The 23,527-nt window shown below is 40.7% G+C and overlaps 1 protein-coding gene across 2 annotated transcripts in view; it reads left to right on the plus strand.

The window, feature by feature from the left end:
* The first annotated feature begins 1,541 nt into the window (after positions 1-1,541).
* caln1 (calneuron 1) overlaps positions 1,542-23,527 on the plus strand; it is a 59,366-nt gene continuing 37,380 nt past the window's right edge. Inside the window, exons 1-3 of one of the 2 annotated variants that reach the window (XM_051398844.1) lie at positions 1,542-2,211; positions 12,022-12,143; positions 21,984-22,127. In XM_051398844.1, coding sequence (XP_051254804.1) covers positions 12,029-12,143; positions 21,984-22,127 — 259 coding nt within the window. In that variant the 5' untranslated portion in view covers positions 1,542-2,211; positions 12,022-12,028. Of the gene's footprint in view, positions 2,212-3,287; positions 3,859-12,021; positions 12,144-21,983; positions 22,128-23,527 lie in introns of those variants that run through there. The other variant, XM_051398843.1, reaches the window with a different exon arrangement.

Genomic DNA, 23,527 nt, shown 5'->3' on the forward strand with positions numbered 1-23,527 from the left:
AAACACATTTCTCCTGGTTTTAACATAAACATTTAAATGTCTTTTGACCTGCAAATCACCAACTAAATGCTTACGTGCTTCAGTCATAACAAAGACATCTGGGGAAATTGCCTCCTGTGAAGTAGAGGATTTCTCATGGGTATGAGGGACCTGCGCATCTGTTAATTGTAACATTTTCTGAACTATTCAAAGCATCTCCACTCTGTGGTATTAATCTGCAGCACTGAGTAGCAAAAGAGCAATTTATTTACGTGAAGTTAGAGATAATTACTATAAGTGCCACAGGTCTCAGGAACTTGCTCAGTATGTACCAAACAATGATGAGAACTGTGTGATATGCTCGTTGGCCACAGCAGAACCACCTTTTGCTTCTCCTTCATGTGGGATCACCTCTCAGACTTCCTGCGAGAGGCTGACTCTTCAATGTGTGCTGGGTTTGCTCCGGGTTGTCCTCTTAGATATGCACACCCATAAATACCGTAGGTACTTACAGGAAAGTCCAAGAGCCGAAACCACATTAATTTAACCTTCTTAATACATAAATGCACAGCCATTCTGAGACTGGCTACATGTTTTATTCATAATTCCACATGTACAGAGCTGTTATCATTTTCTCAGCTGTAAGGATATTCTTCACTGTCCTCTAAGAAACACCAGGTAACTGCTCATTTTGCAGGGTGTCAGGTGTCATTTATTGAGTGTATTTTGAACATAACTCATCAGTTAGAGCAATGTCACCACTTATGAAAATAGGTCCTTTTACCGTAAGAGAAACATTAACCTATTATCTGTCAGAGCGCACCTTCCTGATTTATTCAGTCTTTTATCTCAGAGTTGGTGGCTGGTCTGACTCACCACTCTTGTTTCTGGCTCAGGCAGATATCAGTCACTGTACAGTCTGGACTGAGGGTCACTGGAAGAAGTTTTCAGCTCAGATTGATTGATTCATGCCGATTTATTTTCTTTGTGTCCTTCTGGACAACTGATTATGTGACCAGATTAAAGCCAATAACACTTTTTGCTATTGGACCCTCACTGTAAACTGGCAAACATCCACCAATATAAAAATATATATTATATTACACTAACTTATAGCCTTACTGATTTCAGGTAATCGTGAAATGTCACGCAAGGCATAAAAATGTTATTATAAATCAAAAAGATTCTTAATATGAAGTGGCACCATTTGAAAAAAGTACTTTAGTACTTTAGTTTCGTCAAGTTGTGCAGGAAATAGCGAGAATACCGGAAACTGAACGATTCAACTTTGGAAATGAAAGTGTGAAACCAAACTATCTGAAAATGAAAAGCAGAGAAATCAAATAAGAGTCTATAAAATGTGGCTTCGAGATCTAATATGAAGAGAAACAATACATTTTTACAGCAATACTAAACTGTTGTGTCTGTGTGCTCGGTAATGGAGGCATTATTTTGAAAGCTGTCACCGGAAAACAACATCTTGTTTTGGCTCTTCTGACACAGGTTCACTTTTTTAAACCTGGAGCTGAGGAAGCGGCAGAATAACAGTGGTGGAAGATTTTGAACCCCATAGAAATATTTCCAAACGGTGCGAGCAGCATCTCCGGCTGAGGATGACACAATAAACCTATTAAGGAAAACAAGAGTAAAAACAGCCAATCGCTGCTCTTCTATTCGATTGCGTATTGATTTGGGTTGGAGCGTCTTCTTTGGCCACCGGGCTGCTCTCATCAATCTTCCCGACGCTCGGCACCTGTGTATGTGTGTGTGTGTATGTGTGTGTGTGTGTGTGGGGGGGGGATCTTCAGTACATGGGATCATGGGAGTCAACGGATCTTTGCAGTGACAGATTTTCTTTGTCTCTAACTAGACTTCAGTGTCAGTGAATGTAACCAGATACGACGTGGGATGAGAGAAGACATTAAAAGACTGATGAGAGTTTGATGAAAAAGTGCAACTCGATTGGATGCGCGTCGCGTTGCTGGACTTCATATTCGAGGAAAGAAAAACCCTCCAACCAGCCGCTGTGACCTTTCATGATTTTTTACGATGGGAAGAAATGACTCCACTGCTTTCCCAAAATAAAGGAATAATTCTCCAATAACACCACCAGGGACCCGGATCGATCAACGAGGCTGATTGAGGGGGGGGTCCACCAAGAGTCTCTAAACTGGATCCTACTGCGGGTATCGATTAACGGATTTGACTGATCATCTTCAGACACCCTCAAAGGTAAGTTGGGGGAAATTAGACAATAAATGACCATCTGTGAGAAATGAATAGAGTGGAGCTTATTATTATTATTATTACAGCCTGTTTATGTGTTGGAGCTCTCCGCAGGCCCACACCTGTTGTTGGGCTCGGTCAGGACCTGCAGATGCCCACTGACAGTCTGAATATCTGCTGCAGTTGTCATTCTTTCATATGTCTCGGAGGACGGTGAATGCTGTGGAGACTGTGTGAGAAATGGGCTGTCAATATAATGATTGCAGTAAGAAAACCGACTGATCCGTGCTTCATAAAGTTTTTAAAAGAATTGACCGTTGACCTGCTGAAGATGAATCGTCTTGAGATGTTCAACACAACGTTGCGCTCATACACACATATAAGACTGTATCTTCATTTTAAACCAACGTTATGATTCCCCCTCTCAGTCATAAGGCAATATAAGGTCTGAGCAGAATTCCTTTTAATTAAAACGCCGACACTAACGCCTGTTGGTGAAGGTACCTGGCTGTTTGCTGTTGTATGAATGTAGTTTGTGTCACACTGATGACGAGCAGGAAGTGTGTGTGTGTGTGTGCGTGTGCGTGTTGGGGGTCGATGTGAGCTCTCACTGTGGACACCCCGCCGGGATGCCGGCCGCCCCCCACCCACCATCCTCATCCTCAAGTTGCGCAGCGTCCAATGCGCGCTCTGGCTCCACACGGTGGCGCACGCTGTTGCGCACGGCGCGCTCTCCCGGAGATGTGTCGCTCTCTGTGTGATGTACCTTCACAGCATCCCTGTGTTGACCTGCAGAGCGCACTGTAAGCATAATCCACCGGGATATAAAGGGTGTGTGTTCTTCCTGCAGACACACTCACAAACAGTCTTTCACTCTATCTGTCAATCTTGCATCCTACTTTCTGCCTGTCTTTTTTCTTCTTGTCAGCTCCTGTTGATATGTCATTCCTTATTTGTCTATCTGTCTACACTCTGTCTCCCCTTTTCTCTTTCTGTCTCAGAGTCTCTGCCTCGCTCTCTCTCTTCTTTACCTCTATCTCTCTCCCTCTCCCTAGCCTCTCCCTGTGTATTTTGTGAGCACAGCCGCAGGCTGAGGCAGGCAGGCAGGCAGGCAGGCAGGGCTGAGTCTGTCATTGGGACTCACTAATGAGCTCTCCACTCTGTCTCCCCATGTGGAGGAATGTTTGCACTGGAGAGTGAGTGAGAGAGCAAAGGGGGAGAGAGGGAGTCACAGAGAGGGAGGGTGGGAGTAAGTGAGGAGCCAAGGAGTGGAGCATGAGAGGAGCTGTCGTACCTGCTGCTCTCACTGCTCAAATATTAACAACGGGTTTCTGGGAACCGATGCCGCTGCTCTGGGACAAGCCCAAACTGTGGAGGCAGCCGGGCTCAGTGGTTTGTGGACAGGCAGTCTGCCGCTGCTGCTGGAGGCACCGCTGCATTTAAGAGCCTGATGGAGGAGGAGGTCACAGAGCCCGATCCTCAGACAGTGGAGCCCACCGGCATGCCGCCGCCGGGGACACACTCTGAGGTAAATGGAGACTTGCCGGGCAACCCATACCTGAGGGACGGGGCGGTGGACGTGATGGAGAGTCCGGCGAGGGAGCCTGTTGTGCTGCAGGATCCTGCTGAGTACAGTCAAAGCGACCAGTATGGGTAAGAATCAGCATGGGAGGGAGAGAGAGAGAGAGAGAGAGAGAGAGAAAGAGTCTGTTGCTGCAGGAAGCAGCTGGTAATATGTGCAGAGAGGTGGCACTTCTGTGGGACGCTCCCTTCTCTTTTCTCAGTTCAGAGAGCGTTTGACTCCTGTTTCGCAGTGATGGTTTGATGAATTGTCTTAGCACCCAGTTGACTGCATTTTCAAGCACCTTGTGTGCCACTGCTGCACAGTCCATAGCACTGGAAAGTCATTTAACCATAAATTGCTCTCACAGAAGGTTCAGGCATGTGTGATTGATCCATAGTAATATTATTTGCATTACAGGGGCAGATTGTGACACTCACATGTGTTTTGTTGTCTGTGTTGCATAACTTGGTGTCATTTTACACCCCAGGAACAGATATGGTTGGGTGGCGAAAAGCAGTTGGCAACTAATCTTGATCATGACTTGCTATGAGGAATTGCTCTGTTTTTACATTGATGATTTTAGCATCCCCTTTGTGTGTTTGCTGCAGCAGTGTACATTTTATTTATTTATTTTTTTTACAGAAGTAATAACGCTATGCTTCTTCTTTTACGACCTGCCCCTAATTGACCGGTATTGAAATATTAAAGCAGTCAACAATTGACTGATAATGAGCAGTACTGATGTTTATTTAGCTATTTATTTATTTATTTGTTGGTTGACAATGTAGATGTTAAATAATATTTAACTTAAATATTCTTTAATAAAGTAATTTGTTTAAGAAAGCAGCCTTCTGATTACATCTTTAATCTGTGAATTGGTATCAGTCCCAAAAATCCCATATTGGTCAGACTATAAAATTCAACAAAAATCATCACCATGGCAGTGTTTTAACAGTGCCTTCTTTTTCTGAACTGGACATATTTTATGACCACTTGGCTTTCTGTATGTCCTCTAGCATTGATGGAAAATGGTAAAACTTTTAAAACCCAACTAAAATCTGCTGCTGTATTTCACTTTATAGCTGGAAAGTTTTAAAGTATTCTGCTAATGTGGCCATACGTCAGTCTGTGATTTTTTTGTTTTTCTGTCACATCTCTGATAAAAAAAGAGATTTGAACTGGCAGAGAGCGGTGCAGAAGGTCTTAACTGCCCAGTGTGATTCAGTATTTACCCTTAAAGCAAAGCTTGCCTTTCTTTTGGTATTATAGTTCAGCAGTTTTTCCTTGAGATGGGAACGAATGCCAATTCAAAGTGGCGTCTTTTTTGTGCCTTGAAAAGGGAATTGCATCTTGCTAATAAATTGGTGTATTTGAACTAGGACTGGTGCCTATTCTCTACATACTCATAAAGATGTCACTGTGTCATGGTCCTATTTACACAGTTGATTTTGTAGCTGGAGTGTCTGCTGCCGGTACACAATGTTCTGCTCGTGTCCCCTTCAGTATCGGCCCATTGCTATTGGCTGTTGTGCTGCAGGGTCTGATGTGAGGAATTGCCATCTGGTCTCCTTGTCATGCAGAAAGCTCTTTTCATCAGGTTGCCCTCTCTCCAAGAGTCGAGGCTGAGAACTGGTTTGGTACTCTGATGTGGTCGTGGTTGATTAGTCATGTCTTATAGAAAGAGAGAGAGGTTTGGCACTCGCAGGACTGATTGACGTAAAATTTCAATACAGGGGAGAAGATCAATGTGTATAAACTGTTTACTGTCAGCTTACACAGTATTGGATGAAAACCATCTAATGATTATTGTTTAAATTAAATCCTCTTTTAAGAATTAGTTCAAACCGCCAATTTTCTTAATCACTTAGAAAATATCAATAGTAAGTCTCTGTGAGACTGTGGTATTCCGTTTCTGGACATTTTACAGGAAACAAGCAATTGATTGTTTAAGTCATTTATCAAGCAAACAGCAAACAGTATTCTGTATTGTATCATAGTAAATTGAATTGTAAGTAGTTTTGGGCTTTTGGACAAACAAGTGATTGAAGACATTTCGAATTTTCAAGCTTTTGATGTGAATTTTTCTAAATAAATTTATTTCAGGAAAAAAAAAAAAAAACACCTCCATGTTGTATGTCAAGGTATGACACTAATCTATGATGTCTAGTTGCCGGGCACGAGAGTCCATCATACCCTCCCATTCCCACCGGTTCCTTGAGGACATGCAGCATCTTAATGGCAGCGGCGTAATTGCGGCTTAGTGCTTATTTCTTCAGGGTCAAAGTATTTTGATTAGTCATGTCATCTTTGTCTTATCCTTGAAGTGTCAGTACAAATAGTCCTTTCCCTGTAAGGCATGCACACAACTTTAGTGGAGTTGGTTTTATTTATGTCCTGGCTGTAATTGGGTTCAGTTTTGCTGTGACCCAGTCTTAACAACACTGGAAAGGCTTAAAAGGCTATAATGATGCAATAATAGTTTGTCTACTGTCAGGCTACCATGAAATTGTTTTATTGTGGGTGGCTGAAAATACACTTTAGAAAAGAACCTACTATAGACCATATATACTGTTATTAATTTTCTCAAGTTCTAACATGTTTGTTCTGTAAAATAAACAGTAAACTGAGTTTCTGACTTTACATCATCATCAGAGTCATCATAATTCAGACATCGTCATTAAATCCAGGAACCTATGCAGCCATCCCACATGCGTCATTTTCGGGACTTTAATCTCTGAAATCCATCAAATAAAAATAAAGATGAGTGCTGTCTTCTGAACTTGGTGCAGTTTTATTAGGAGTGTTCAAAGCGTTGAAATATGATGAGATTTGTATCACATAATTAGATCATCTGGTGACAGTATGTATGTTTGATTGACAGTATGTGGAACCTTTTCTTCTTTTAACTCTTTGACCTTTTAATCTTGTTCACACCTGTTAGCTGTACTCAGGTGGATGTTGTTACGTAACAGTAACATTTGGGGAAAATGCAGGAAAATTGAAATGTAAAAAGAAATGAACTACTACTGTAGGTATTGCTGAAAATGAATGACAGAATTCTGACCTTTTATCTGCGGACACCTTTTTCTCTCAGCCGTTGTCACTTCTAGTTACTCAGCTCTAAGAAATGAATAGACTGGTGACGGGCTGATGCTAGTGTGGAATCATATTCAGGCTTAAATTGGGAGCAAAGGAAACAACGGTGCGTCGGGTTGATTAAATTCCACAGGTCCAATCACAGCTAGTGCAACCATCAACAACCCTGTGTCCGGTCAATTCAACATGTCCTTGAGCCAGACCCTGAATCCTGATTTACTCACTCACTTGAAAGTTACTTTGGGTAACAGCATTAGCTAATGGCCTCAACGTGACGAGAAACTATCCCATAAAACCTGGGCAGGTTTATTCAGCTTTCAGTGTCACGTTCATGTGTGATTTTACAGATTCTTGCGTTGTTCTTGTCAGCCAAGATGCAGCAGCACCGCTAAAACAATTTGCCCTGTTTCAGCCTTCAAACTGTGACACAAGATAGCTTCTTTACAGTCCATTTAAAGGTAATGAGTAAAGCTGAAACACTTAGTTGATTAATTGATCAGTGGCAAGGCTCTCTGAGTGAAGGATTCGCTGCTTTTCTCAGTTTTACATCATTGTAAAATACGTTCTGGACAAAACGAGCACTTTGAAAACATCAGTTTGGCATCCAGGAAACTGTGATGAGCATTTCTTCACATTTTAATGATATTTTATAGAATAAACCATTAATGGATAAATGTGAAACAGCCCTGTTGTAAGGGGGGGTGATATGTGTTTTTCCTCAGAAAATTGGAAATGCAGAATTCAGCCAGCTCAGTAAAATACTGAGGTACCGTCCAGGGATTTTATCTCAAAGTTATTTCTATGGCTCATTTTTTATCAGCCAGTCAATCTGACTATTAGATCCCAGAATCCTTGCCTGTTTTTCTATTGAACTGATATATTATTGTACGCAGGGAATAGCGATTTGATGAGGGGGAAAAAATAGGGAAAAAATTGATGTGGTCTTGGTTGAAGCTGTGGTGATTACTTGCTGATTTAAGTGATTACTGTATGTTGCTCTGCTCCTGAAGGGCGAATTAGCTTGTACAGCTGAGACCTTGATCAATTTAATCAAGTGTAATGATGCTAAAGGCTGTGAACAGCTCCGTTCAACACTGTCTTCCTAAGGGGTCGGAGATCAGTTGTTTTACTATTTCAGCACATTATCTCACAGCTCATCTATTGCATTAATAAACATTATGTCCTTGTGAGATATGGTAAAATATTGCAGTAAATTCATATCTCTTCTCTGTGCTCTCAGACACATCTACATCTGTGTTTGTTTGTCAGTGATGTCAGGTTTTGTACTCCTTGGTGGACTTGCTGTTTTCGAGTTATTTGGAAAGAACATAATCTGTCAGTTCCCGTAATTGGTGTTGTTCAGTGATACAGAAGGTGTTTTTGTGTCATGGACTTTAAGAAGTCAGCTCATCTTTGCAAGGCCAGGCGTGGCTGTCAAAGCTCCAAAGCAGCAAATCATTATACAGTATAGATTGATCTGGCGGAAAAGACTCTGCTCTTCTGAGGGAGCCCTCAAAGAGTTCTGTTGGTAGATAGAATCCCCCTTAATTAACATACGTGAATATTAAATATTAAATCACTAATACCCCAAAATACCTCTCGAGGGGGAGGCTGAGGTGGTATAGCCCATCAGCAGATTTATAGTGCTATGTGTCAAGTTATAATGTCCCCTTTGTACACCTGCAAGAATATAATCGGATTTCATTAGCCACATGTGTGAATGATTGTGAAGCTTATATGAAACAGCCAATGCCAGTTAGCCAATACAAGTGTGACTTGAGTGCAGTTCAGGTCCAGTGTGTAACATTTAGAAGAATCTATTGGCTGGAATAGAATATAATACACATAACCATGTTTTTATTTGTGTATAATCACATGAAAATAAGAATACTTGCCTTAGAATGAGCCGTTTTTGTCTTCAGACGATGTGGGTCACCTTTGAAGGTCGCCATGTTGGACCTCCATGTTTCTACCGTAGCTCAGAACAGACACTGGCTCTAGAGAGGGCTGTGTGTGTGTTTATAACACATGTCTTAGCTGCTGTAGTTTCTGCATTGTGCTTGGAAGGGCAGGGAGTGAAGGGCAGGGAGTGAAGTGAGGGAGTTGCAATCAGCAACTTGCCCACTAAATGCCACTAAATGCTACGTAATGGTTGATTACATTGATTGAAAATGCTTGTTTTTGTCTGACCAACAGTCCAAAAGATATTAAAATGAAAAAGGTCTTAAACAGAGAAAAGCAGAAAATCCTCACTTAAGAAGCTAATTGGATTTTGGCTTGATAAATAATGATTTCAAAGTCCACTCTCAGTTGAGAAAACAATGTCACCACAAAGTCCTCTGAGGACAGAACAGCTACTTGTGTTGAGATTGTTTTCTTTGACCTGCGTCTGTGTCACTCAACAACACTCCTGGTCATGGTTGCTTAAACACTTGTGTGTCTTGTGCTCAGTGCTGGTTAGTGTGAGCTTTTAGCTGGATAAGCAGATTACTTAAGTATGTAGAGCCAAAGTGACAGACACGTGAGAAGACTCACAATGGAAACTGCCCTCCATGTTCATGGCGTGCACGTAACAGAACACACAGATGACTTTTGCCAGTGTAAAGCCAGAGGGCAAAAGTTTGAGTGGCGAAACATTACTGCCTTTTTCCCATTTTTTTCCTCCACTTTCAGCTTTTCAAAATAATTCATGTTTTCAAAACAAGTCATTGAGTTATTTAACACTGAATGCAGTCTGCCACAGTCTCCTCCTGAAGAATCGACTGTAATGAAATGTATGTAAATTCTGTCCCTGCATGGTAAATCATTCTGATCAATATATCTTCACGTTGGCAACAGCAACACGAACCCCTGATAGTACACACCTGCATCAAACAGCTGACTCTGCATATATAACAGCTATATAGGTTGGCTCGTAACGATAATAAGGAGAGAACGGACAAGAGCGATGATTGTAATATTCATAATGACAGCTGAGAGATGACTGAATAATTGATGAATTAGGAAATGAAAGATCCTGACATTATGTGAGAGGAAGGCTGGTCATAAAAAAGCTTTAGGCGTAGTTGCGGACGTCTTGATATGCATGCTTATTAAACTGACAAACAAGAAAGATGCGGGGACCAGTTTTCAATTTGTGAGGTAACAGATGGCTGACAGCTCCAACCAGTGAAACATGAGCACTGGTAGGTGCTGGACATGGAGGTAAAAAACCCTCAAAATAGTAGTAAAACTAAAATTAAAGACATATTTTATCAATTATTGGGCAGATATTCATACATATTTTCCTTTCACTGCTTAAAAAGAGAAGAAAGTTGACATTTCCTTTGCTTCTGTTTGACTCAGTTTAAACACTGAAATGTTTCTTTCATGTCCAACTTGATTTGCTGAACCGTTCAACATGTATGTTTTGTTTGAACGTGTGTTAATTGTGTTCTGCTTATACACTTTGCAAAAATGTTTTGTTTTGGCAAAATGACAAAGTACACTACAGATACCACTAACTTATAACGCATGAGTTTATATGTTGTTATTAATTAATCATTTATTTATCAAATAAGAACATTTGATCGTGGAAAATCCCTTTTGTGGTGTGTATCCTCTTCCAGCTAACATGCTGTGACTTTTTATGTTTCTCCATAATACACTGGGATGAGTTATAGGTAGTGAGAAACCCCCAACCATTAATTAATGCCTTACTAACATTTAGAACTAAAGAATAGCTCAGTGACAAAGTTAATTACAAAGGGTCATGAGTTTCCCTGTTTATAAAAGCCCTCAGGTCTGCTTTTATGTTGTAAGTAATGTGCTGGACCGTCCTTTGAAGAGGTCTGAATGTGTTGGTATTCATCTCTGTTACTTTTATTGCAAAAAATAGATTTTAAACGAGAACAATGCTATAAACGTATTTACTTCCATCCTGCAGGAAAAGCCAAGGGGATATTTTTGTTCTTCAGCCAACGCAAAAAGGGCTTCTTACTTAAATAACATCAATAAAACCAGATTGGTTATGTGTAGTGCAGTGATGATTCACCTTGCAAATGTGTAGTGTATATAATGGTTTAATAAGAGATGGGTAGGAGGAGCCATTACAAGCTGAATAATCAGAGTTAAGGGAGCACATATTTGTGAATTTGGTACCTGGAACAGCAGCCTGCATGTATCATGCTTCTAATAAAACTTTAGTTTATTATTCCAGTGGATACTGCTGAAACCCCAAAGAGCAGAACTGCTGCACATCCAACTTGTCATCTTTCACTTTTACATGCATGTTAAATGTTGAGAGGTTGTGTGATCAAAGCTCCTGTAATTGTGAGGCTTTCTTGACTCTGCAGAAATATGATATATAAATATATAAATATGAAAAAAGAGGCAAAGGCACTGAGAAGCCCAATGCTTCAGAGCAGTTCAGCTTTCTGCACTGCTCTCGGTGCAATGTCTCAGCCCATTTTGAGCTCCTCATTCTGTCTCAGAAGCATCTCCTCCAAGTGCTCATCGAGACAAAATCCAATTAGACAGAAGGACATAGGCGCCCAAATCTCTCTCCCCTATGTGCTCTTATTTTCCTCCTGTGCCCTTGGGCTTCGATTTATTGAATAATTAATTTCCTCAGTCACATTTGCACATACAGTACACACACACGCACTCACGCACCGACACATACACACACGTTCCCTACGTTTACCTCTAGTTATACGAGCTTCCCTCACTGTGTGACTTCCCATTTAGCGAATGAGTTCTGCTTCATTTATGGATCTCATTTATGCAGTGCCCCTTGGACGTTCATTTGCTTTAGCTTCACCAATATCACAAATGGTCATTGGTTCGCATTTCTTCTTGATTTTTACTTGACTTAATTTTAGGTTTGGTTGAAAAGAGGATTTATGTACCTCACAGGTCTCATAAGTTTATTCTTTATAAGTGGCTAAATTGAATGCCTCATAACATGGTTTCAAATGCAGTGATGTTGTAATGATCATGAAAAATGACACATGGGAGTCCCCGCTCGTGATTGTTTAGAAACACGTCTAATGTGTGGAGCTTTTAATTGGTGTTTGTGTTCAGAATTAATCTTCCAAAAAACCCAAGAGAGAAATCACATCAGCTCCTCTCTTTCCTTCACTGCTGTCTAAATATTTCCTTCTGTTGTCTCTCAGGGAGAACATGCCGTTCCACCATGTGACGGCAGGCCTGCTCTACAAGGGGAACTACCTGAGCCGCTCACTGTCAGACAGTGACAGCGACGTGCTGGCCAGCATCTCTGTGGAGGAGCTTGATGGTAAGGATTCTCAGTAAACTGTCTGGCTGCTGTCCTGCCTTATGTTTTAATGTGCATTTAAAGTGATTTGGCTGCTGCTGCCTGCCTTTCTACCCCCATAATCATTGGCCACATTTACATTGATTACAAATGAAGATCAGCAGATTGTATTTTAACATCTAACTATTATTATTATTATTTAAGATTTTCAAGGGGGTATTAATAAGAACTTTTGTATGGCACCTTTCAAACAAGAAATGTAGCTCAAAGTGCTTTATAGCAAAGATATTACATGCACCGAGTGCTTCCCATGAAAAAAGACATAAAATGGAATTGAATGCCGTAATTAATGGGAAATAAGATGGAAAATAAAACCCACTAGGTGACAAAGCTAAGGTCAACTCTACAGTGCAGAAAACAACAAAATAGACTAAAATAGTTGCACATGGAATATAGAGCTGCATAGAAATGATTAAAACCTCACTGCAGCTTTATGTTTAGTTACGCTTCATGCCAGCTTGAGGGGGAAGCAGAACCAAAATGAAGGAAAACAAAAAAGTTAAAAAGAACAAAGTTAAAGAACAACATTAGCTGCATTAGAAAAGCAAAAAAGATGTAGAGAATTCAGAAGATCTTTCACTGTCCAGTATGTAGTAAAAAATAAAGTGTAAACAAAGGTGATGAGCCAGAGGACAACAGGAGATCCACAGCCCGTCATGTGGTTTAAAGGCAGATCAGACGGTCACACAGTTGGAGCCACTGCGTAAAAAGGACTATTTTTGGCCAACAAGCCTGTACACACTGCGGAATCCCAAACACATATGGAGCTTTGTATTTCAGAAAACATTTGCAGTCACTTAATACGTCCACAAATGATGTATCGTATAGTATAGTACTGAACGGTAAATAGACTTAAAAGGCTTCAAAGGACAGGTGCTGATCGAAGTCGCTCCAGTCAGTTTTATAGTCAGTAATGCTTTGAATGACAATACAGTGCTTTAAAACCAGCAGCATCCTACTCATCTGAACCAACAAAGCACAGTAATGCATTATTCTCTATGCAGATTATCTCACCAGGAACATTCACATCTGCTGGCTTCTCTCTCTGGCTTTCACGTCCATGCTGCTGTTGAGGCTGTGCTGGTGGACCCATTGTTTTGGAGTCTGTCTGAGAGTAATCACCTGGGTCTGTAGAACACAAACCTGATCAATTACAGTCTGCCGGAGTCAGCAGTGGCAGCCTCACAGGCAGCAAACAAACTCTACTCCCCCAGACCTCCAAAATATTAATCCATTGATGCAACATTAAGCTGCCGCCTGGAAAATTGGCTGCACAGCACACGGTAATAGCCAGATACTCTGTCAGGGTCGAGTTTTAATATGCATGGAGATATTTGCAGCATATGAATTTCTCATTCCTGTTTTAACAGGTTCATGTTGTTTGGTGAATAAGAAACGGCTTGTGCTTAGAGGGTCTTCATGAGGTCAGCTACAGACTCTGAAACTGTAGCCTATCAACACTTTAGTTACTGTATCAGTATTTACCATACGCTGTATGTTGGTTGAGTAGTGGTATCACAGCAGCTAGAGGGTCACCAGCGTGGATGTTTAGATTCTCTCTTGTTAGTGGGAGAAGTTAGTGTTTCATGCCTTAACAGGTATTTAAGTGCTTGTCAGTAAGGCACATAAACCATGGACAATCTCACCCGTTTCTTAGTGTCATAAATTACTGGATGTGCACAGACATCACACATCTGAATCCTACAAAGCATGGCAATTGTTGCACCAAAACGGGAAACGTATGTATCTCAAACTAAATTACAATCAGTAATGTTTTTGACAGCGTAAGGCTCAAATTGCCCTTTCAACATGGTTATTGTATACCTGGAACACTGACGTCCGATATCCAATCATATTCAGATACTTATTTACTTATTACAAACACATATAGTAACATAAATCTGTAAATGTATGGACTAAAAACCAATCAAACACAGCCTTGCTAGCAGGTCCAGGGGATTATGGTCAGTAGTGTGACAGTGATGGCAGTTTTGTTCGAAGTACGTTTGCGACACTCTGAGACAATCTGGACATACAAGGTTTTCATCAGACACCATTAGAAACCGTCTTACCTGTCTTGTGTCTTTTTCAAGCGTCGTTAGCAACTCCCGTATGTCTCCCACTGACTCCTTTTCCCCGGCGCTGCTCACACAGCCTCCACATTCTGCACATTCAACACTTCTGCTTCACAATATTTAAAGAAGCAATTTACTGTATTTGTCCGGGGCCATTAAAATGCTTGCAGCAGCGGGCCGAGCTGTCACACGACTGGGGGTATGGAATCAGTCAGCTGGAGTGTTTTTGTAAATGTCTCATCTCTCAGGAGAAGCTGCTGTTGCCTGTAGGGATTTATAAAGGGAACAACTGCCCCTCAAGTCGTCCTTACCGTATAGATAATTCCTTAAGATGCGACAACAGCGTAATTCATCCAGAGGTAGCTGGTTGTATTTAGCATAATATTAATTTGCAGCAGACAGTTATTCTCCTGCAGTTGTAGAGCAAAGAAGGGCAACTTTGTAATGAGAGCCTCACTTGTAAAATTGTAAACCAGATATTGCTTTTTCTGAAGTCCTTGTCAAGGAAGCAAGATTGATTAATACTTGACGATTGAGTCGCTGAGGAAACAATTATTTACAAGACTAAAAAAGAAAAATGACTATTTCCTGACCTGTGTTTTCACTCCATGTGATGCCTGTAGATGTGAGTATGTCTCTACAGCCGCAAGGAGAGTTAAATGTGATATGTATGATCTTTAAACCAGCAGAGCATCTTTAAATGACACTTGTAGGGTTGGTACTTAATTCTTTGACAAGATGTTCCATTGATCGTAGACATTTCAGTCAATATGTGTGAACATAGATGCACTTCCTGCCAAGACTTGCAGACAGATCCAAGCCTCTGATCTGTGATCCAGTCAAAAGCCAAAACCAGGAGCTCAGCTGTCACTCAGCTGAAGACTGTCTTTGAAGATTTAGTTTGAGCACTTATGTGGTTCTTCCTCAACACTCAGCAACGACATCCCCCATTCCTTCTGAAAGTACTGAACCAAATTTATAACGAAGGCTCACATCTTCATCATCACATCTGTCATTTATTCATCTAGGTGTGTAACACACTTGATGCCGTGCATTACAGCCCTTTTGTAGACTTTTGTAGGCGTAGGAAAGAGAACAGTGCAGGAGAATAGCCTCTGGTCCATTCTTACGCTCTTGCAGGGAAAACTCTCCATCATATACCAGACTTGCTGGTGTTATACCCTGAAAGAACAAACTGAGCTGTTTGTACAACAACCTAATGTAATTCCACTTTTCCTGAGCAGGCACTCTACATTGTGTATATTGTGCTTTTTTTATGTTATTGCTGAGTCAGGTTGGTACTTTACACCAGGCCAAAAGTTGCGTGAGGCCATTGACCTTTAGTGACATTTTTGCATTTAGGGAAACTTTTTTTCCTTCATCCATTATCTATATCCGCTTATCCTTTGCAGGGAGCTGGAGGCGATCCCAGCTGACACTGGGTGAGGGGCGGGTTACATCTTGGTCAGGTCGCCAGTTCATCACAAAGCATTTTTTTTTTTGTTTTATGCAAATCAAATGTTAAACACATTTTCTATGACCTTAAGCCAGAGTTTTAATTAATTCAGCATTGGAAACAAAAGGACATGAATGCATTTTATAGGGAGTGTTATTGAGATCTAACTTTTTCACCAAATATGTTCATCTAGTGTAATTTCCAGAGGGTGCAGGGTATCCACATGTACATTTTACTGGGATAGTTCCAGTTAGAATGGTTAATACTGGGAAAGTGTAAGCTCCAGTCTGGCTCTAACAGCCGACTGCAGCAGTCAGCAAGATTTTCAACAGTCTAGTAGCATCTAGACTCTCCACCACATGTTGAGCTGAATCTGTATCAACAGTGGTAGTCCAGGGTGAATTTCAGGCAGACCTCACAATAAAGAAGTCCTGCAGACAGGCTTTACAGCAAAAACTAAAATAGGCTATTTTATTAAAGGTTTACTGAAAGGGCAGCGGAAGAAATCCTTTCTAGTCAGCGCTCAGACTCTTCTTTCACTAAGCATGCAGAGCTGAACCAGACGGCAGTAAGCCTGCAGGGAGGTTTGTGTCTGCTCAGCCCACCAGCACCGAGCTTTCCTTGAAGGAGAGAGGGAGAAGGAGCAGGAAGGCTGACGGGCACCAGCATTAGGCAGCTTGTTTCCAACTCCATTGGCATATAATCAGCAGTTCCCATTTGGCAGTTTTTTGTGCTCGGGCTGAGAGACTTGGCTACCTGCCGGACTGGTACTGGGAGTGAAGCTGCTGGTTGTGGAATTGGAGCCAGTTGTACTGTGTGTGCTGACTGCCTGCAGCACAGAGACAGAATCATGCTTGCAACAGACAGCTCGTCGTAGAGGGAGCTGTCCAGGGTGCTGACTGTTTCCACTCTCCTCAATCCCCCTGGGACACCATAACACCTGGAATCATTGATAACACTGGCGCCAGGAGCTAAAGATAGAACAAGATTGTTTTCTTATCTGACACCGTATTAACCTGAAATCCATCAGTCGTTCTGTGTGTGCATATACTAAAAAAAAAAAAATAAATAAAAAAAGAGACAGATAGAGATATGTCTTCAATAGTGTTTTATAATCCTATTTGTTCTAGTTCTAACAGCTTTATCCTGTATGAAGTAAAAAAGTAGAGGTAAAAATACAAGTTGGTTGATAAATTCTCTGTCAATTGACTAATCAATGAACTATTTTGAGAATCAATTGATTTTTCAAGCTAAATAATTTCTAATTCTAGCCTCTGCCAATGATAATGTTTTACTATTTTCAGAAATTTTATCTGCAAAACAATTGTACAGACATTGTAAAATAATTGTCAGATGAATCAATATTGAAAATCATTTTCAGCCCTAAATCCAGCCAATCTTTCCATTCTTGAATGTCGATGTGAAACACTGCACTGGTCGCTGGTCGGTTTCAAAGCCAGGACCTTGCATTGACATGGTTTTGTTGAAGAATTTTTAATATAACCTTCTTTCACATGAAAAAAGTCTTTAAAAAGAACTGCTTCAAATACCTTTTATTTGAGAACAAGCCCTCTTACACAATGCCAAAGTCACGTTGTACACACTGGCTACTGCAATCGATGATCTTATTCGCCAATAGGTCAAAAGTCAAATATCGGCTGATACCAATGTTTGCACAATAAATCAGTGCATTCCTAAAAAAGATGACAGTGAACACGATGTAAGGTACATAGTAAAAGAACAATATAAAGAATGTAAACCCCTGTCTTAAAGAATATGAGGGTATTGAGTGCTGCACAGCTATGATGTGATCATGTTTTCTTTGTTCCTTGCAGTTATGTTCGTTGTGTTACTAAAGTCAAAGTTCTGGTGACAGTGCTAGCTCTTATGTCTAGCAGAATATGATAGTGAGCAGATTATATAATGCAAGTAAACAGGCATCAGTAATTCAAGCATACACACTCACAATAAACACATACCCTCATAAACATTTTAATGCTGCAGACATCATTTGCATCGGAAATGAGCAAACTCTACCACCTTAGGATTCTCTTCCATCAAAGTTGGATTACTTTTGTTACTTCTGTCCTTTTTGGTAGAAATATTTGTGTGCCAAATGTCAGATTTTGCGTTGAAAAGCAGCTCAATGTGCCATGAGTCTTGATGGATAAGAGCATTTGTGCATGCAATAGACTGAGTCATTTGAATTTATAAACCTAGCCTCTGTATTGTTATTCTGTTCCAACACGCTCCAGACACAGGAAAGTACTCAACAAAGGCCTGAGTCACTGATAAGTTTATTCATGAGATGCCCATCTTAATGCAGGGAAAATAATCTGTATGCCTTTCATGTGTGTTTGTCAGCATCCGAGACTTTGTGTTGTTACAAATGATGGTGCTGTATTTGCTGAGGACCAGCTGTTTGGGGAAGCAGTAACATGCTGTTTGGATGCAGGTCGTAGACTGTGACCTCCTTATTGTCTACTGTAGGTACGCAACAGAGTAAAAACACTGTTCTCAGTTTTATGAAACAATTCATAATTTATGCTTCATTTATGGTTTGTTGTTCCAAATCGTTTGCGGGCAGACTGGTTCAGAATGGCAGCAGCGCAGCAGATAATAAAATGATTGATGGGCTAATTTCTTAATGACTGGTTTTTGGTTCATTTTGGAAATTTCTTGGTTCAGGCAGTTAGAAAATGCTGTTAGTGTTCTCTGAAAAACACTGAATTGAACCGTTCAGTAGAAATACATTTTGGACTCAGTTAAGATGGATTTTTCTGAAATTCTGTTCTATTGTCCTGTCTCGTCTTATGCTGCACTGTTTGTATGTATTTATGAGAACCAATGGCAACTGATTGTGTTGCTTTTAACTATTAAACTTAAAATTTTGGATATGATAAAACTGAATTTGTTGTTTTTTGTTGTTGTTGGATCCAATTCTTGCACAGAGATGCAGTCTATGTCCTCTATATGTCTCATGAAAGACTAAAACTCTGCCACGGGGAGGATGGAGTTAAACCATCTTTTCCACTTTATTCAGTGCTCAACAGTGTGCTCATGCATGTCATGCAGTCATAGTGTTCTTCAGAGAAGTGACATTCCACCTCTATTTAAAAACACCAGATGCCTGTCAGTCTCTCTCTCTTTTCTTGCCATACACCCTCTCCTGTCTGTAGGCACTCTTATGAAATATGCATTTATTAAAGCACATTGAAGCCTGCTCACTCCTTCCACTGACGACTTGATCACACGTTGAGCAGCCAGCGAACCAGCTGCTGACTCAACTGTGTACAAGTGAGGCATTTTTGTCTCTGCTATGAGTGAGTCAGCTCAGTAAAATGTAGCTTCAGCAGCACAACATGTATGTGCTGCGGCTATAACAACAAAGCCAAGACATCAATGGAGATGGCTGCTAACATGCTGAGTTTGAGAATCCATTTGAAACAGTGGTTGAAAAATATTGAAGATGCTGCAATCAGAGGGAAATAACCTGGCTTATTTGATCTTAAAATGCATTTCCATGGGTGGTGGACAAAATAAAACACCTGACATTACAGTACTGTAAAGTTTTTTGCTGAGACTGAACTGAACTTTAAATAAAGGGGTATAGTGTTAAAGGGGCCCTGTGGACAACAAAAGCTATGTTTCACTGCACTAACATGCATTGTGTGTATCCGCGAGGTCTAACAAATGTGTCAAGTATTTTCAACCCTGCATTGTTTACATCATGTTTACTAACCGTACATGCACCCGCTATAAGTGCGCTGCTCATTGAACATGCTCACGTCTTTGGTGAAAAGTGAACTGAACGTAACTGTTCATAACTAATGAACGAGGATGTGAGCGTCGTTAACTCCTGTGAAAGATAGCAACGCTCGCGCCCTGTTGAGTTAAAACTCAATTAAAACTAAAGGAGTACACAAGGAAAAGATTGCAGGCGGAACTTTTTCTGTCTTTTCATTTTCTTGCAAAGCTACTACATCTGCACACCACTAAAGAGATTAAGTTAATGATGATCACAAGAAATCATTAAGAGAGGGTAATACCACGGGCTAACAGCTCCTCCATCCAAGTCAAACTCACAGCATTTTGTAAAGCAGCTCATTTATTAAAACAAGAAAAGAAATGAAAGAAAGAAATGAATGTGGACTAGTTCATTTTAATGTGCATGAGATGAATTATGAGCTAGCTCTTGTTTAGTGTGAACTTGAACAAAAGTGTTTTAGCTTGCAGCATATCTTGGCCTGTAACATTACCTGTTGATCACTGCAAGAGTGTCTCCTCATTGGTTGGAATGTGTATCACGTCATGCATAAAATAAACAAAATGGGGACCCACTTATAGAAAAATAGTTCCTTAGTGCTACTTTATGTGTCCATTGTTCCTTGGACACCATTATTTGTTGGTGTCATAAGTTGAGATATTCTTCTTGCCACATGATGACTTAGCTTGCCTGAAAACTCACTTACAGCTTTTGGGTATTGATATCTAAATTAATTAGTGCTTCCGCCTCTTGTGAAAGAGATGCATTGTATATCCTCTATATGTCTCATGAAAGACTCAATCTCTGCCACGGGGAGGATGGAGTTAAATCATCTATTCCACTTTCTAGTTTCAAATTATTCAGTGCTCAACAGTGTGCTCATGCATGTCATGCAGTCACAGTGTTCTTCAGAGAAGTGACGTTCCACCTCTATTTATAAACAGAAGATGCCTATCGGTCTCTCTCTCTTTTCTTGCCATTACCTGTTGATCACTGGAAAGGTGTCCCCTCATTGGTAGGAATGTGTATCACGACACCCATGTTCACATGAGTGCATGTGCGTCACCATGCATAACATAAACAAAATGGGGACCCACACATAGAAAAATGGTTCCATAGTGCTACTTTATGTGTCCATTGTTCCTTGGACACCATTATTTTTTGGTGTCATGATTTGAGATATTCTTCTTGCCAAATGATGACTTAGCTTGCCTTTCATGCAGTTGCAGTATTTCTCAAGTGTATTGGTCAATAGAAAAGTGAAAATATGGAAAACCACAGAGGTGTATTTTTATTTATTTATTTTTTGCTCCACACTGCAGGAAAATTCCTTTGTCTCATCAAAGGAATTTAATCAATTAAAGTTATAAGTGCAACGGTCACAAGATAAATCTTAGGGGTCACAAGATGATTAACAGGAAAAGAAAGATGGGTTCATGTCTCAAAAGGGTGTGTCTGACTTTTGTCCAATCCTCCTTATTTTATGTCTCTCTGAGGCAAATTTATGACCCTGGGATCTATAAATAACATTGGTCTGACTTGTTTTTTAAGGGATATAGCAGATGTTATGACCTCTCTGGGCTTTTTACAACAATAATAATAATAATTATAGATATGATAATAATGTAGTGAAAGCACAAGGTACAGTGGGATTTGCTACTGTACCTTGTAGATAAAACAAATCTGTTTTGCAAGATAAATTATCCCACACTAGTAAGGCACCTCCACCAGAACCTATGGTGATGAATTAAACATTCATTTTTCTCAGTGATGACTAAACCATTTTTACAGGCGAAATGCAACACCAATAAGAACTGAGAAGATTTCTTGACACCGGTTAATGGTACAGAGCAGGAGAGAGAGCAGTGTCAGTGGGAGTGATATTCTACCTTTGAAGGGAAAGTCCATTATCCTGAAGGTCACAGGTTTCGCCCTGGCAATGCAAGCCAACCCCACCCCCCTAAACTTGCTAACACTGTGAATGTCGCTTTGGATGATGAATTAATTGAATATACAGTAAAATGTGAAGGAGGAAGCAAAAGACAGAGAACATAAAGGAACGCAGTGAAAGGTTACAAAAATGAGGAGAGAGCTGCTGTGACAGCAGGTGGAGAAAATGAATCGATGGGTGGAATTGATCTTGTTAACTTGAGGCAGTGGTGCGAGACCAATTGCATAACGCGCGGCCCAGAGCTGGGTCAGACAGGAACAGGGAGAGATAGGGAGGGAGCTAGAGAGAGGTGTGCGAATGATGATGAACGAGGGGGAAGGGTGAAATGCCAGCTGACTTCATTAAATGCAAGATGAATTCAAAGTCGTGAGAAGTGTATCGCTGCCAAAAGAAAGGAATCCCAAAAATACAGAGGACAGCGTGGAGAAATAATAATAAGGATATCAGGCAGACTAACACAATGAACATGAATATGTGTTTATGTTTGTGGGAGCAGGAGGAGGGCTGGGCATTGTTTATAGATGCTGAGTCGATTTCCTGTTTATCTTGGCAGAGATCCGGGAGGCGTTTAAGGTGCTGGATCGTGACGGAAATGGGTTCATTTCCAAACAGGAGCTGGGTATGGCCATGCGCTCTCTGGGTTACATGCCCAGCGAGGTGGAGCTGGCCATCATCATGCAGAGACTAGACATGGATGGTGAGTCACACACGCACACAGGTGTAAAAATGTACTGTACTATGCAGATCCCCTTATGTGTTACATACATAAAAAACACATTTCCCCCATCATAAAAATGTAAATACTGTGAGGTGTACAGTCTCTTCAACAGGAAAATTTGCAGAGATCTACAGTAAACGACAGCGTTTTTCTATGTATTCTTGCCTGTTCAGATGCACGGTTTACATATTCCTCTGTGTCATGCATAAAACATTTATTCATGCATGCCTGAGTGTGTACTCATTTCAATCTCAACCACTTGCCGCTTCGAGTTGACACATGAAAGTACCAACGTGAAATTGACGCCGGGAGAGAACAACCTAAATGAAGAAATATGTGACATTAATGAAATGTATGCACACATGACACGTTGATAAGTTATTGCATATCAAAGTGAGTTTTGATGTCGGTTGTCTAACTAGAACTAAAATAAACTCTTATCAATGCACTCGCTGCAACAGCCGAATCCGCTGGGAAATGCTTCACGAAACTGTGGCGTAACGATACATCTAGAGTGCTTAGGATTCCTGCTGTCAAAACAATAAGATCTGAATCAGCTGAGGTTTATTTCTGCAGCACCATCCTCACCTGTGACCCTTTAACCTTTTTGTCCTCGGAGAGAACACACTCAGCAGCAAGAAAACACAAACACAAGCAATCCCTCTGCTTGCACACGGCATTTTGCAGAGCCGAGTTTCAGGCAAAGCTGTCTGCAATAACCGTGATTGACATTCTATAAAGAATAGACTCTTAAAATTGTAAAAGGCGTGGATGGAAAAATGCAATATGCAAATGTCAGATCGCTGGGAAAATATTCAAATTCTTCATGCTGCTATCACACCCTTTGATAAGTGCTTTTCAGTTTCACAGTGGAGAGAGAAATACTGTAAATGTTCAAGACTGAATATTAAAGTTTAAGAAGTTAGGCTGCCTTTATTCCTCTTCTGACTCATCCACTTCAGAATCTCAGGAGACCGAAGCTGCTTTCGCCTCTCAGGGCCCGGTCTTGTTGCATCGTCTGCTGCGACTTGAAGATGCAGGCTACTTTCAGAGCTGACGAAGGTCACAGCAGCTTTTGTCTCAGGAAGTCTGAAGTGTAATGCTTATTTATTTATTCACTTGGTTCTCATTGTTCTTTCTGCCTCTGTGTATTGAATGTAAGTTTGTTGGAGTTTTTGTTTGGAAAGCCTCTTTCCCATTTATTGACGCAGGTCAACTTGTTTGTATTGAATGATGTTAGCAAAATACAGTTATTTTCTTCTTTATTGAGGCATTATTGAATCTGAGAATCGACTGGCTGCCTAGCAGGGGCTCTGTCTTTGTGTTTGTTAATTAACTTCTATTGTGACAGCTCACTCAGATATGATCCAGCAGCTTAA

Source organism: Dicentrarchus labrax, unplaced genomic scaffold (assembly GCF_905237075.1).
Source record: "Dicentrarchus labrax unplaced genomic scaffold, dlabrax2021, whole genome shotgun sequence".
NCBI classification, from domain to species: Eukaryota; Metazoa; Chordata; class Actinopteri; family Moronidae; genus Dicentrarchus; species Dicentrarchus labrax.